This window comes from Piliocolobus tephrosceles, chromosome 4, assembly GCF_002776525.5.
Source record: "Piliocolobus tephrosceles isolate RC106 chromosome 4, ASM277652v3, whole genome shotgun sequence".
Classification (NCBI taxonomy): Eukaryota; Metazoa; Chordata; class Mammalia; order Primates; family Cercopithecidae; genus Piliocolobus; species Piliocolobus tephrosceles.
In genome coordinates, this window is record NC_045437.1 from 154467511 (window position 1) to 154483034 (window position 15524).

The window sequence follows — 15524 nt, forward strand, 5'->3', positions numbered from 1 at the left end:
TTTCATTTATGGAAGTCGTATTTCATTCTTTTTTGAATCTGCTTGACCTTTTATTTTTGAAATAGGATCTCACTCTGTTGCCCAGGCTGGAGTGCAGTGGCATGAACATGGCTCACTGCAGCCTCCGTCTTCTGGGCTCAAGTGAGCCTCCCACCTCAGCCTCCTGAGTAGCTGAGACTATAGGTGCATGCCACTGTGCTTGGCTAATGATTGGCCATTCTTTTTTTTTTTTTTTTTTTCTGAGACGGAGTCTTGCTCTGCCGCCCAGGCTGGAGTGCAGTGGCCGGTTCTCAGCTCACTGCAAGCTCCGCCTCCCGGGTTTACGCCATTCTCCTGCCTCAGCCTCCCGAGTAGCTGGGACTACAGGCGCCCGCCTCGTCGCCCGGCTAGTTTTTTGTATTTTTTAGTAGAGACGGGGTTTCACCGTATTAGCTGGGATGGTCTCGATCTCCTGACCTCGTGATCCACCCGTCTCGGCCTCCCAAAGTGCTGGGATTACAGGCTTGAGCCACAGCGCCCGGCGATTGGCCATTCTTTATCATCTTTTTTCTCTTCATTTTAAGTTTTACTTAAATATATTTCACATGATTATTTTATATTCATTATTTAAATAATTCTAATATATGGAATCTTTGCATCTATTTCTGCTGGATTTTGAATCATTGTTAGGAAAGCCTGCCTCCTTCCAAAGCTGTAAAGACTTTTCTTCATGCTTTTGCTCAATGTTTTTATGATTTTTCACATTTATACTTTGACTTATTTGGAATTTACCATGTTGTGTGGTGGGAGATAGGGATCAAGTTAATTTTACTTCACATGGTTATCCAGTTATCCAAACACAATTGAATATTTCATCTTTTTCCTGTTAATCTGAGATGCCACCTTTATCAGACATGAAATTTCCAGATATAATTAGGGCTATTTCTAGATGTTTATTTTCTGCTTTTTTTAATCTGTCTTGTTATATACTTATTTCCCATATCCAGTAGGTCTTTGTCTTTTTACTTTTGTTGAACTTATTTTCTCTAATAAATAATAACACCAATGGTAAAATTTACACGCTATCAAAGGATATACAGTGAGACATGCATTGCCCTTCCGGCTCTTTTGCATATCCAGTTATCTTCCCAGGAGATAATCCATGTTACTAGTTCTTACATATATTATATGTCTCTTAAAAGATGATCTTTTCCCTTTTTATTTAAAAATAAATCTAGAAAGTAAAATGCAAAAATACAGGAAATGAAAAGGATAATGGGCACATGTAGTATGCAGAGGCTGTCTTATTTATGTTTGGGCCAAGATCTTGGGAGAATATGAGATCTTTGATCTGCCCTTAATCCCTCAACACCCCTGGACCCCCTCAGCTAACTCAAGGCTGACGTGGGACTGTGAGTTGAGGCCTGCCTGGATCTTGGGCCAGCCTGGGGCTGCATTCCCTGGGATGCCCCTTGGGCAGCCTGGGGCTGCATTCCCTGGGATGATAGCTTTATAGTTCATGCTGCCTGCTACGAACCCAGGTGTGTGTTCTAAAACATGAAACTAGGCCTGGGCCTTGGAGAACCTCCCCTCACTGCCATCCTTAATCACCACTGACCACTGCAGTGCTTGGTTCACTTGTTTAGTAATTTGTTTGGAATGTCTGATTTGTGAAAGAGTTAGGTGCAAAGTCCCAAGCTGGGTGCTGGGGTCAAAAGAATCATGGTTGATTTCCACAGATTTGTAGGGTGCCTGTGATGTGCCTCACATCAGAGCCACATTAGTGACCCCAGGCCTTCCCCACCCCTCCCTCACCTTTGTAGACAGCTCCCAGCACAAGGCCAGATAGTCTGCAGCTACATGGTAAATAGTTTTTTATTGAAGGCTAAGAAGACCAGTTAGAGGAATGATGAGTTTCACGGGAAGGGAGGATTGGTAATGTCAGATGTTACCAGGAAATTGATGAGTATGAGAATTAAACTAGACCCCTGTATTTTTAAATGAAGCATGATTAGGATTAACACGGGGGCAGAGTGGGCCACACCTGTGTGAGGGGAGGTACGCAGCGGGTCAGCTGTTGCTGGCAAACAGAAGGGAGTTAGAAATGTAGCAAGGGCTGATCCTCATGTCTGCCAAAAAAAGCCATGGAGGTCTCGGCAATACCTTGAAAAGCAGAGGAAATCAGGAGCTGCCCAGCTGATTAGAGATAGCAGTGTCCCAGGAGTGGGACCCAGCATCCCAGGCGTCCTCCATGGATGACCATCAGGACGGGCTTCTAAAAGAACTATTAACACTTTCTCACTGAAGGGAGAAGGAAGTAGGTAAGAATTCTGCAAATGTCTTCTCTCCCGCTGTCTTCCTGCTAAAATATCAGCAACCGATAGAACATATTTACAGTGTTTTTGCTTGCTTTCTCCTGCCTGAAGGCTTCTATGTCTAGTCAAGTCAACCCAGAGTAAAATCTCCTGAAAGCAAAGAGCCACTCCTCAGAGCTATAAATAAACTCTAGCAAGAAGACAAACCCAAAGGGTATTAATCATAGTTAGCAAACCCAAAGGGTATTAATCATAGTTAGCCTCCCTCTGTCTCTTCCCACCAACCCCTTCCAGGTCTGGTTGCCAAGAAGATGACATAAACCCTCCTTGGATTTGCCGGACTGCTTCTTTCAACCTACCGCTCTGACCCTGGCTTCCCTCCCTTTCTTCCTCCTCTTCCCACCCCACCTGCTTCCTTTTTAGGCAAGTGCATCTTCCATTTAGTAACCTGAACGTGTGGGTTCCCTGGCACCCAGTGCTGGGCTCTTTAGAGGCCCATAGTGGCGCCTGGTGCTGAGATATCCTCTCACGGGGTTGACATCACCCCATCTGCCTACAGGGGACACTCTGGGTTTTTATAGAAGGCACGTTCCCTGCAGAGCTGTGGGAACCATGTGAAAACAAACCCAAGGCCTCTGGAAATGGCTGATGTGTTGGTTTCCCTTGCCATCAATATCCTGATTGATGCTCCTTGTGGTAACTGGTAGCTGAGGTAGTCTTTGGTTCACATTTATGTTGCCTCTATAAATCTGAGTATTGACTGCTAAAAGTCAATATCTGCTGTTCATTCAGAAAATGAGGGTACTTGACTTCACTTGAGTAGCATTGTTTTTCTTGCCCTTTTACTCCCACCCCAGGCCCTGGCAGTCTCTAGTTCATATTCTAACTGGGGCTTATGATACTAGTTTTAGGGACATGGGGGGAAGTGCTGTGAGTTCTAGGTAAAGGTGGAACAGTTAAGTTCCAAAAATCTGCCGTATGTTGAACAGTTACTGTGTGCTAGGCACTGATTAAATGCTTTACATTTGGTAACTCATTGAATCCTCAATCCACCTCTCTTTCTTAGCAAATTGAGGCTCAGAGTTTAAGTAACTTCTCCAAAGTCACACAGTACAGAAACCTGAGCAGTCAAAGGAATTGGACCCCAGAGCACTTCATTCACTTTGCATTTCCTTTGCCTTGAAGCAGCTAGCGGACACCTCAGGAAGACTGGTAAATGCCCGGTCCCCACGACTGGCTTGATGAAGACACAGCCTGAGGGGACAGACTCTGCAAGAGTCATGGGTGATTGCCAGAGACATTCCTGTGGCCTGGTATGGACAGGGAGGACAGGATTCCTGCAAGATAGGCCTTGAAGGACAGGCAGCCCTGGACAGGGATGAGGAAAGTCTAGAGCACGCAGACAGGAGGTGGGTGTGAGCACAGGAGGGGCGAAGTCCCCTGGAGTGACATGTGCTGGCCTGCAGGGAAGGGGCGGTCTGGTGCATGTTGGAGCTGCTGTTGTAGCAGTGGCAGAGCAAGCGTCGTACTGGGCAGAGAGCTGCCCTGAGGAGCCACAGCAGGCCTCGGAGAGGGCAGTGCCCAGTCAGGTGTGGGGAGCTTGTGTCACTCAGTGGTGCTGAGGAGGACTGGAGATGGAAAGCTTTGTGGCCAGTGTCCTTTATTGTCCCCTTAGCGAAGAGGAGGTGGAATCCTAGGTGTTGGAGCTCAGGCAGATCCTTAGACAAGTGGCCCTCAGTGTCGCGAATCCACACAGGCAGACAGCACAGGGGCCAGGCTGGTAAAGACCCCAGGAGCTATAGTCCCCTCTCAGGGGCCTCCCTTTCTGTGACACACTCACACTGCTCTAAAAACAGCCATGAAAAAAGAGTCTTCACATGCTCAGAACCTTTTTTTTTGGGAGAAGCAGGATTAAGCAGGCTGGGGCAGAGTGTCTGAGGGTGAGGGTGCTTGTGACCTGTGGTACCAAAGGCCAGCTGGGGCAGTGGATAGCAAAAGTGCCTGCAGCTTCTCATCTATCCAGCGTTATAATTATTTTCATTTTGAAAGGAAAATATACAGAACATAAATTCAAACAGCACAAAAGGGAGTAGAACAAAACGTCTCCCTCTGAACAAGTCCATGATTCTGCTCCCAGTGGGCAAAGCTGCTCCCCTGTCTTGATGAACATGTGTAGCCCGATCACAGACGTCGCCGCCTCCCCCAACACAGCGCAGCCCACGGAACTCACTGTTCTGCTCCTTGCTGTTTCATGGTACCATGACAGGGCTCCTTAAATGAGTTTCCTCTTTACATTATACTCTTCAAATCATTTCATTTCAGCAGACATCGCTGATTGTTCACCCCTTCCTGAGATGAATTAAGAACAAATGGCTGTGGTTTTCCCTATCAAAACAAACATACATATTAACCATTTCCTTGTAACTTAATTGAGAGTCCTTGACAGCAAGTGATTGGTGGGTCAGAGAGTCCTGCCCAGCTGCCAGCCAGGCCTTGGAGTAGAACAGATTTCTCAGGGCCTCCGCAGGCACCTTCTCCTTCCCAGGGCCTTGACTTCTACTGCCTGAGCCCCTGGCTCTACACACCCTGCTGGGGTCAGACAAAAGCCCCAGATCTCTTCCCAAGGTAGAGATGCCTGTGGGGGCGCCCTGGTGCTGGGTTCCATCAAGGCAGGTTTGTCTGGCAGCACTGAGGTTAATCGAGTTCAAGTGCATTTTTCAAACATATGTTAACTGTTAAGCATAACAGCAAAGAGTAAACTATTGGCAGAGGAAACACCAGGTTTTCTGTTGCTTTTTTCCTCCTTTTGGCACAAATCCACCCGTCCAAATCATCCAGTTATAGATAGAGGAAATCGAGGCAAAGGAAGTACAGTTTTCTTCTTGTAATCAAGCTTGTCACACTTTTTTAAAGAGTGCAGTTGTAGCCTCAACAGTAGTAGCTTGAATTGACTGAGTGTACTAGCCATTTTACTTGGTAACTCATTAATCTCATAAGCCTAGAGGTCACCTCAGCTATCACTCCTCCTGTATAGAAGAGGAAACGGGTTTAGATGCACTTGGCCACATCTTACAGATAATTGCAGAAGCAGGGATCCAAACCCCGGCAGTCTGTCAGCAGACCCCGGGCTCTCACCACAGTGCCATTCGTGGTTGCTGCCCTCCACTGCAGACACAGTGGGTGGCTGAAACAGCACTAGAGGTGAGGAAGGCAGAGGAAAACTTTGCTGACAAGGAAGATATTCGGGCACTGAGTTGGGTTGGTGGGTTAGATTAAGGTAATGTTTGCTAAGAATCATAGCTCCCTTTTGTTATTATGTATAATGTAAACTTTGAAATAGGGCTGAAAGTTCCAGCCAGTGGAGCTTACTTTACAGGTTCCCAAATTAAGCTGCATTTCCATCTTATTGGGAGACTTTGTGCGAACGCAGAAGACAGGACCAAATGCTGTCTCTGAGACCCCTGGCTCCTGGACTTTTAGGAGGAGTCTGCAGTGGGCTTAACAACAGTAGATGAGTTTGTGTCAGACTCGGAACCATCTTTGGAATACTACTTTCAATCACTGCTATAGGTTTTATTTTCTCTGTGGAATTCTGGTTCTTTTGAGGCCCCTGGGACAAGCAGATGGAGAGCTTTGCTGTGGCCCAGAGCTCTGAGCTGATGGCTCGGCAGGCTTCAGACCCTGCCACTCACCTCCTGAAAAGGTGGGATGGGGGCCGTGGATTCTGGGATGTGGCTGCAAACACTCGGAGCCACCAAGGGAACTGGAGGAGGTTGTGGTGTGGTCAGAATGCAGGAAGCTCTTAGCAATCACCTTCCGATTGGGGTTGATTGGGTTAAGGCCTTCTGGAATGGTGTAAAACAGTTGTGAACTCAAAGGACTGCTGATGGAAGGATGATGAATCGAAAGAAATACAATAAACAGATTGCTTGTCATGTTGGCTTTGCAGCAAACATGTTTTCTCCTTGGGATTATGTGAACATTTGCTTTTCTTTGATTTCTGGTTGTTATTTTCAGTATTTCTTTTGTTAGATGAGCTCTGTTTTACAGAGCTTCAAACGGCTCTGTTAAAGCCCCTGACTCTTTCTTATTGCAAGGGCTGTGTTTAGAGTTTGGCTCAGCCTCAACACATCACCTGTTAGCTGTTAGGAGTCTAATTCTGCAAACCATGACTTCATCTTGCTGAAGGAAGATAGACAAAATGCTTCAATACAACAGATATGTTTTAGTTCAAGACATTTGGAAAAAAGAAAAGGGACCCTAAGCCTTTTGTCTCTGGCTGAACTTGGAAAGTAGACCTGTCAAAGGTATTCAGGTTCAGATGGCTGGTCTGTAGTCAAAAAGGCTGCCAAACCATGCTGTTACCCAAGGATGTGGGAATTTTGTCAAGCGGCCTTAAAACAGTCGTGTTCAATGAAGCTGGGGAATGTTTGGCCCAGGGTGCCCCTGCAGGGCTTGCAGCTCTGAGGAGAGGGGATATGTTGTATCATCTAGGCCACTACAGATGATGATGCCAGCCACTCAGTAGTACCCGGAGACTGGCCTGGCCGGGAGTGAGAACCAGAGGCTTATGTGTTTTGAAAAACAAAAATCTTAGAAGAGCTAAGGAGCTGGCCAGTTTGCTCACCATTCAACCTGTTCCCTTTGCACCATTTATAATTGGGAACTTTACCACACTTACAATCCTCTTCAGAGCGGACCCTAAGCGCCTTGGGCCCCAAATCAGTCTAGTATTGGTCATTGGAAACAGACTTTCACCGACTGAGAAGACTTGGCTTGATGGGGTGGAGAACCTGGTATGGGGTTCTGTTTCCTCTAATTGTTCTTTTTCCAGTTTCCTCCTGTGGTTTCTTATGGATTCCATTTATTTTGGTTACAGCCTCCAGGCTGTGGCTCCTGAAAATTCCCTTCAAGGGAGAATCCAAGGGCTGAGCACTGGAAACTCGGGAGAAAAGGATTTGTGTCCATAGATCTGGTGTTCTCCTGGTTATCTTTCTCAGAATCCCTTTTCTTTTAGACCGGCCACAGACAAAACATTTAGAGATACACAAAACCTTCCAAAATATGAAATGGATTGAGTGAAAGAATCCACCCTCCCCCTTGTAGGAAGGCATAGGCTCCATTCAGATTGAGGCAGAGGCTGAAGCTGGCTCTGTTCTAGCCTAAGAGAAAGCCCTCCTTGCTGGTGGGGATGTGAGGGCCATCCCAGTGTGCATGGGGGGCAGGCAGGAATTACTGTACAGCCCTGAGCCTGGGGCCTCCATTACTTTGCCCTCCATATTATTGCAAAGCGGAGGATCACTTACAGGGAAGAAAACTACATCAGGACATCTTCTTTGGTGACGTGTGCCCTGCCCCAATTCCTCAGCAGTCAGTCACCCTCTCTCCCCCTCCTACTCCCTCCAATAGGAACATGCCCTGGAGAGCAGATGGGAACCGTTCCATCTTATTGAGTTGCTGGCGTTTTGCACCTCTACTTTCTGCAGCAGACAACCCTTAGCTAGGAAAGCCCTTTACGATGGCTTTTTCTAAACCTGGACTAAGGATGAGAGGGTGGGTATTACTGATGGTTGGCAAGGGATGAGTGTGTGCTCTAGGTTACTGCTTTTGTTAAGTCGAGCACCCTCCGTCTTCCCTGGCCTTGGTGAAATGCCCCGGCCCTCTGCTGCTGCAGCGCAGGAGAGGGGTGGGGCACTGAACATACTTCTCATAAAAGGTGTGTTTCTGAGGTGCTCTGTCTTGTGTGTCCCTTAACGATGGGGTTACTATGGTAACTATCCATCTGAAAAAAATGCAAGAGTAAACAGAAGATAAAGCTCTTGCTCAACTAGCTGTAGGGTGGATCTATGCCCCTCTTTGTTATCCCTCCTTGACCCAGCTCCCTCCTCCCTACCCACAGGGCTGAGGGCCCACTCTGTGACAGTAAGAGTATGGGGAGGCAGTAATTTTGGCTCGCACAGATCAAAGATGAGCTGGGGTTTTGCAAAAAGGAAGAGTCTTGGATTTGGGGGCTCCTTGGTAAAAAGCAGCAGAATGACATCCCTGCCCAGTTCTTTCCAAGGAGCTGAGATGCTCCTTCCTGCCCCTCCACATCCACCTTGCTACTCACTGTCACTTACAGGTTGGTCCAGTGTGGCATCCCTGATTCCCAGTTGAATAGCAAAACATGAGCACAGTCTTTCAAGTTTCCCTAGTGGAGAAACTGAGTCTACCGAACTTTCAGTCACAAAGTAAGAGCCTAAGAGGGTAAAGCTTGCAAAGCCAGGGAGAATGTCCTCTAGCTCCTGGAGAATCCAGCTTCAGGTTTCTCAGCCCTGTGTGCTTACTTCTGGGCTACTCCATTGCTTTCTTTTCTTCTTTACATACTGCCTGCCCTCACCCAAGTCAGGGGCCCAACCACACTCTTCCAGGTCTTTTTATCCATCATCCTTATTTTTCCTGCACAAAAAGAAAGTGAAGGCAGCACTGCAGAAAATAAAGACCACATCCCTCCCCTCCTCCCCCACCCCCAATGGCCACTGGGCCTTCTCTCAGGGAGGGCCTTCCTCCAACGTTTTGGGCAGGAAGAGGAAACAGGCCACCTCCACTTTCCTGAGAAACTACCTTCAAACGATTTTCTTGCCAAAGGGTTGGACTTAGGACTTAGCAAAACAGGTCACCACTGTGGGCATTCTCCTTCTCCCTCCCTTTCTCTCTGTTAATGAGGGGGCAGGTAAAGCATTCTTAGCACATTATGGTCAAAAGATTGTAATCCATCAGCTACCTCCTGTATATTCTGGCTCTGCAGATACCGATGGCCCAAAACTTCTCTGTGGCCTCCAAAAGGGGAAGGTTGAGGAAGGGAGGGGAAGCCAGCAAAGTGGGCTACAGCTCCGTGGTGCTTGATGTGCCTCTCAGGCCTTCCTGCTGCGAGGATTCTGCCCAGGGCCCATCATGGCTAACTCTCCTTCCTGTTCCATTGCTCCCAGGCTCTGTGCTCTTGTTGGGCTTAGACTCTTGGTTTGGTGTCCTCTTGGGCTGTGGGCAGGACAGTGGCATTGCGGATGTGCTCTCCCGTCCATGAACACAGGAGAATGAAGGGCAAGCTGGGCTGGCCAGGCAGGCGCTTTTGCATTCACGGTATCCAGGGCCCAAGGTCACATAGGCATCACAGGCACCTTTTTGGCCCATCACTTCTGGGCATTGGGACACTACCACGATCAATGATAAGGTAGCTTCAGTGAAACTGCTGTGTGGGCATCTCCCTGCTCCACTGGTAAACTAAGCTGTGCTGACACTGGTACAGGGAAAGGAGTAGCTTTGTGGAGATTGATGGGTGAAAGTGGGAAATGTGAGCCCCTCCACCAGATTCCATGTAAGCACTGGCTATGTTGCCTTCCACCCTGTCTTGGTTTTGTGGCTCTCACACGTATAAAGCCCAAGTAAGGGACCCTGTGGCATTCTTTATCACTCTCGGTATCACTGGCATGTGTATCCCTGCAGGCCTGGGAACACTGAGAAGACAGGGGCCTCATGGTATGTTGGGTCCTTCCTGCCAAGCACAGAGTTGTGTGTCATCAGTATGGTGGTTACCAAGCAAAGGAATTCCTGCCTTGGATTTAGGGGGAAACCTGCTGTTTCAAGTGTGTCTGATCTCCCGCCCCCACCCCCAAAGCTAATATGAGAGTTTCCTTGAGCAGCCAAGCAGTTTTTTAGCTTTACACACATACAGCAGATTTTTTGTATTGGGTTGAGCTGTTAGTACCTCTTAAAAATGTATGCCCTGTGTCATACTGTAAATTTTTAACACATGATTTTTATGCAGCTAGAATTTTGTTCCTAGTTATTTCATAATGATTCTTGAGTGCTAGTGTTGCTGGAGAAATGTAATGTTTACAACATAACTAAATATTAGAAATTCTTTAGTACTGGAAGGAGGTCAGACTTGAGTTGGGCCCAGAAGGGTAGCCTAGAATGACATCCCAGTATGGGCAGAATTGCAGAAGTGGAGAATATAAGATCCATTCTGGGTCTATCCGTATGCGTCACTAAGAAAACAAGGAGACAGTGATGAGGTTGACAGGTTACCAAGAGAACTGTAATGCCAAGGAGAAAACCAGGTCTTGCCAAAGGGTACTTCCTAATTCCCACCATCTTTGGTGCTGTGGAAAACCCGTCTTGTCATGTGAGACTGTGCCCAGGTGGCAGGTAAATCAACTCTAACTTAGTACTAACTATGGGTTATGCTCATAGCCCTTCTAGTTTTTCTTTTCTCTCATACATTTCATTTTGAGAAACTTCAAACATACAGAATGTCAAGAATACTTATTTCATCACCTTACATACTTATTTCCTTATGTTAAGAACTTTTAAAATCTATTATTTTCACAATTTTTAAATATACATGATTGTTAACTATAGTTACCATTCTGCACAATAGATCATTAAAACTTCTAACTGAAACTTTATGTCCTTTGACCAACATTCACCCTGACCCCACCCCCAGTCCCTGATTACACATAGAAATGAATTCATGCTATATTTGTCCATCTGTACCTGGCTTATTTCACTTAGCATAATGTCCTCCAGGTTTATCCATGTTGTTGCAAATGACAGAATTTCCTTGAAATTCTGTCTTATAAACATTATAAGAATGTTCTTATAATCATATACCTGGATTTAACAACTCTTACCATTTTGCCATATTTGCTTTATTCCTTAGAGCTTTTTCAGGATGGAGGGCAAGTTGTAGGCATCAAGATGCCTCACCCCTAAATACATCAGCATGTATCTCCTAAGAACAAGGGTGCTCCCTACAGAATGCCAATACCATTATCACACTTAAGAAAATTAATAACTCCCTGTGTCTGATACCCAGTCCACATTCAGATCTCTTCAGTTGTCTCCAAAATGACTTTCCTAGCTTTTATTAAAAGAATCAGGATTTCATCAAGGAGTGACACATTATATTTGGCAGTTATGTCTTTTTAGCCTTTTGAATCTACAATACCTCCCCGCCCCCACACACACACCCTTTAAAAAATGTATTTATGACATTGACTTTGTAAAGAATCCAGTCACATCCTTCTAGTTTTGCATCCAGATGTGCAGGCATTCAGCATTGATGTAATCAACAAAGATTGGTTAATAGGCCTCCTCAACAGCAAGCCATCCTGTCCTTGAAACCCTATAAGCAGACATGGTATACTCTCAGGGACCACGCTGAAGACTTTGGGTTTGGCCCTGGTGACATCTGCATTGCTGACTACAAGCAACCTTTCTGGGAAATGGGGGCTGGAACTGGGTTCAGATCTCAGCCCTCCCACTCACTCACTGAGTGATCTTCAGCTGGTCCCTTCTCCTTCCTCGGCTTCAATTCCTTCATCTCCCAAACAAGGGCATTGGACCTGGGGCTTCCTAGGTCCTACTCAGCTTTGCCATTCAGCACCTCTGTGACTCTGCCCACAGCTTTTCACCTCAGGGTAGCTGCTTCCCAAAGTAGCTGCCTGTGCCCATTCCTGGCACTGTGAACATGGGAACCAGGGCGGGGACACATGGTCCTCTAACATGACCATACACTCATCTCTGCTCCCCACAGCGGAGATTCTGGAGCTGGCTGGCAATGCAGCGAGAGACAACAAGAAGGGACGGGTCACACCCCGGCACATCCTGCTGGCTGTGGCCAATGATGAAGAGCTGAATCAGGTATGGGGCTCTCCCATCTCCCACTGATGTTTGAGCAGGTGGTCGGTCATACTGCCCAAGAAACACAGCTGAGTGACTTTGGTGTTGGCTGGTTATAAAGATGTGGACTGCAGGATTAATTAGCAGCTTCCCTGCCTCCCATGGCAGTTTTTCCCCAAGGCCTTATTGGGAGTGTTGGGGGAAGCAGGATAAAACAAGGTATTTGGCTCTCCCGGAAGGAGAGAGATGATCTAAATTCCATTTGAGTGAGGGACTCTGGGGACTGGATCCCTGAGCAGTGAGCCTGAGTCCTGGCAGCATCCTCCTGGAGGATGCCACGGAGGAAGGAGCTGCACCAACCCAAAGCAAAAGACTGTCCTGGGCAGGGCTGGCTTCTTGAAGGTTAGAAGCAGGGTATCTGGCTCACCATCTGCTATTCTGGTTTTCCTGAAAGCTGCTAAAAGGAGTCACCATAGCCAGTGGGGGGGTGTTACCCAACATCCACCCTGAGTTGCTAGCGAAGAAGCGGGGATCCAAAGGAAAGTTGGAAGCCATCATCACACCACCCCCAGCCAAAAAGGCCAAGTCTCCATCTCAGAAGAAGCCTGTGTCTAAAAAAGCAGGAGGCAAGAAAGGGGCCCGGAAATCCAAGGTATGTGATTTGGCTGGAATGTATGAAGTGGAATAGGATGGGGTACAGATAAACAGGATTATCAGGGCCCCCCCGCCTTTCCCCCTGTGGGCTCATCCCAGTGATGGGAGAGAATAAAGGAGGAATATGTAGGAGCTGATTACACTCCAAAAGGGCTAATCCAATACAAGTAGCCAGAGTCAGGAGGCCCTCCCAGAGTCTGGACCCAGTTGAAGGACAGAACCCCTGTGGGCAAGGTGGATGGATGGTGGGCTTTCAGGGATAGCCTCAAGCTGGAAGGACTCCCAAGCTGGCCCTTTCAGGGAGATGCACACACCTGTGGGAAGGGGGCTTCCCTGTGCTAGGAGACAGCCACCGTCTAGTCCTGTGGCCAGCTGCCTGCATACCCTGATGCTCAGTTGCAGAACTCCCGTGTTGCCGTGGCTGCATGTCTTCCATCAGAGCGTTCCAGACAGTTCACTCTAGAATGGTTGCTTCTGTCAAGGAGGAAAATGGACATATTACTCAGGTGCTTCTTCCTGGGCCTAACTTGGATTGGCTGGGTCCTAGGTGCTGGAAACCCTCTCATTAGTGTCATCTGATGTCGTCTTGGGTGGGGAAGGCCAGCAGACTCCAGGTCATGATCCTCAGTGTAGAGGAGCACCCTCCAGAGGTCCAGGCCTGTAACTGCTGTGCTCACCTGTCGGAGCAGGAGCTGGAGACTACAAGGCAACTGGGATACATTTTCTGTGTTCCTTTGCCGAGTCCTACCTGTCAGCTGTTGTCATAGCCTCCAGAGCCAACAAACAATGGACAGTGCCACCAAAGCTTGGTCTCTAAGAAAATGGAATCTAGAGGCTGCCCTGCTCTGAGGTACCCCTTAAGGAGCCCTCCTTCTGGCCTCCCGCCAGATCAGGAGGAAATTACCCCTGGCAGAAGGTGACCTCTGTATTTTGCAAGACTCTCAATAAGAAGTTCCTGGAAACACCCTATGGAATCTAATGATGCAGTGTCAGGAATTTCTTCCTACATGAGCCCAAATCCTCTTACCTGAGTGAGACAGTGAGGACACCTTCCCAGGACAGGCTCAAGGAGCTATGACCAGGTGGACAGAGCTCCTTCTGTCCTGTCAGCATGTCCTCTCCTTTGAGCCTGCCTGTGCCTCAGGCAGACTGGCTTTCACCCGCATGCAGGGACATCTTCTGTGACCCCCCCCAACCTTCTCACATCCACACTGTTTGTGAAGCTTTCTTTAGTTGAGGTGGAAGAGTCTGTATTTCTTTGCATACACAAAATCTAAATTCCTCTTGCCAACATGCCACCCACTCTTAGGCCCAGAATCACTCCCAGCTCTTTGAGAGAGAAATCCAATATTGAGGAGTGTCCTGTAAGTTATTTCCAGACACTTGGATTCCACCTAGCTCACAAGTCCTGGAAGAGGCTTGAGGCCAGGCAGGGATTTCACAGAATGCTCCACTGCTCATTCCTGCTAACTATAGAATTAGCAGATTGGACAGTTTCTTTTTCCCTTTCAACATTTGCAGTTGGGAGGAGGGCGGGGAAGGGAAGGCAGGAGGAAAGTGCTTGTGCAACCCTTTTTAAATGTTAAAAAGGCAATGAAGATATTGAATCTATCATCTTTTGATGATGAGCCCCAGAGGCCTGGCTGCCTACAGAGCAGGGCCCTTGGTGCTGAGGACCAGCAGGGGCAGGACCAAGTCCTCAGCTTAGCCTTTGCCCTGGCTGTGTCCTGAGCCATCGCCCTCCTTCATGCGTTCACTGTTGATACTTGAGTGGGTCTGTCATGCCAGTATCTGCTGGCAAACCTGGCTGAATCTTGTTCCCGTTACTCTAGTCTTTCCCTAGTAGTTTTTGTTCTATGACTTTCTGAACTTTCCAATTTACTAAACACTAGGAATTCATCTTACTTTTTGGACTTGAAATATTTGGAGCAGGGGTGTCTTTAGCTCCTAGTAGCTATATTTGGAACTTAGTGTTTCTAATAACCATATGCCAATAATCACTCGACCACTCAACTTTTCCCTTGATTACAAAAGCAGGAAGTCTGTTATGGTGGTCTGTTTTTCTTCCACACAATAAAACACATTGTCTGCTTACTGTACCAGTATTTGGCTAACATTAAACCCTGGGGGAAGCTGAAATTGGAACCGTGAACAGCTAATTTTCAAAACATTTGTTTAATGTAAATTGTGGTGTCAGCTCCCAGAAACAGCAGAAAACCCTGCATCTCTAGGTTTAAGTGGAATGTTCTGAAAATAACCTTTCCAGAGACATGCAGAGAAAGCGTTAGTAACATGCTAAAGCACTTGTAGTGAGAGTTGGTATTTTTCAGGTGTCAACACTTGACTTCCAAATCATAATTTTCCCCACAATTCTACATAATGTGGAGGTTTTGAAAATCTCTGATTGTGACAGCTGAGTCAGCTATAGTGGAAATGGTTGGAGAAGGCAACAAACTGCACCAGGGGCTGGTTGTCCAGAGCCCTGGCTGTACACTAGGGCTCCTACTCGCCACTTGGGTGCCTTCAGGCAAGTCTGTTCCCTCTCTGTGCCTCAATTTACCTCCACCCATAGAATGATTGGGTCCATTCCAGCCTTACAATTCAGTAACCATATGCATATTACATAATGTTTTTGAGTAGGGCATATGTATGAGTTTGAACAAAAAAGTATGCAGTAAAAAAAATTTTGCTCCCACTGTAGTCCCTCACCCTACTTCTCCCCAAGGCGCACTCAACGAGTTTTTATGTCTCCTTTCAGACAGTCTATGCGTATAAAAGCATATAGAGGTATAACTCCCTCCCCATCCTACTTGCTCTTTTTTTTTAAATAAAAAAATCATATGACCCCCCTATTTTAGCAGTGTGGCATAGTGATTAAGAGTGCAGGCTCTGGGGCCGGGCGCGGTGGCTCAA

The 15524-nt window shown here is 47.1% G+C and overlaps 1 protein-coding gene across 4 annotated transcripts in view; it reads left to right on the forward strand.

Moving 5' to 3' along the window:
- The window catches only part of LOC111528906 (core histone macro-H2A.1), a 65625-nt gene that overhangs the window by 17463 nt on the left and 32638 nt on the right, over nt 1–15524 (forward strand). For all 4 annotated transcript variants that reach the window (XM_023195773.1, XM_023195790.1, XM_023195782.1 and 1 more), the window contains exons 3-4: nt 11872–11978; nt 12412–12609. In XM_023195773.1, coding sequence (XP_023051541.1) covers nt 11872–11978; nt 12412–12609 — 305 coding nt within the window. The remainder of the gene's footprint in view (nt 1–11871; nt 11979–12411; nt 12610–15524) is intronic.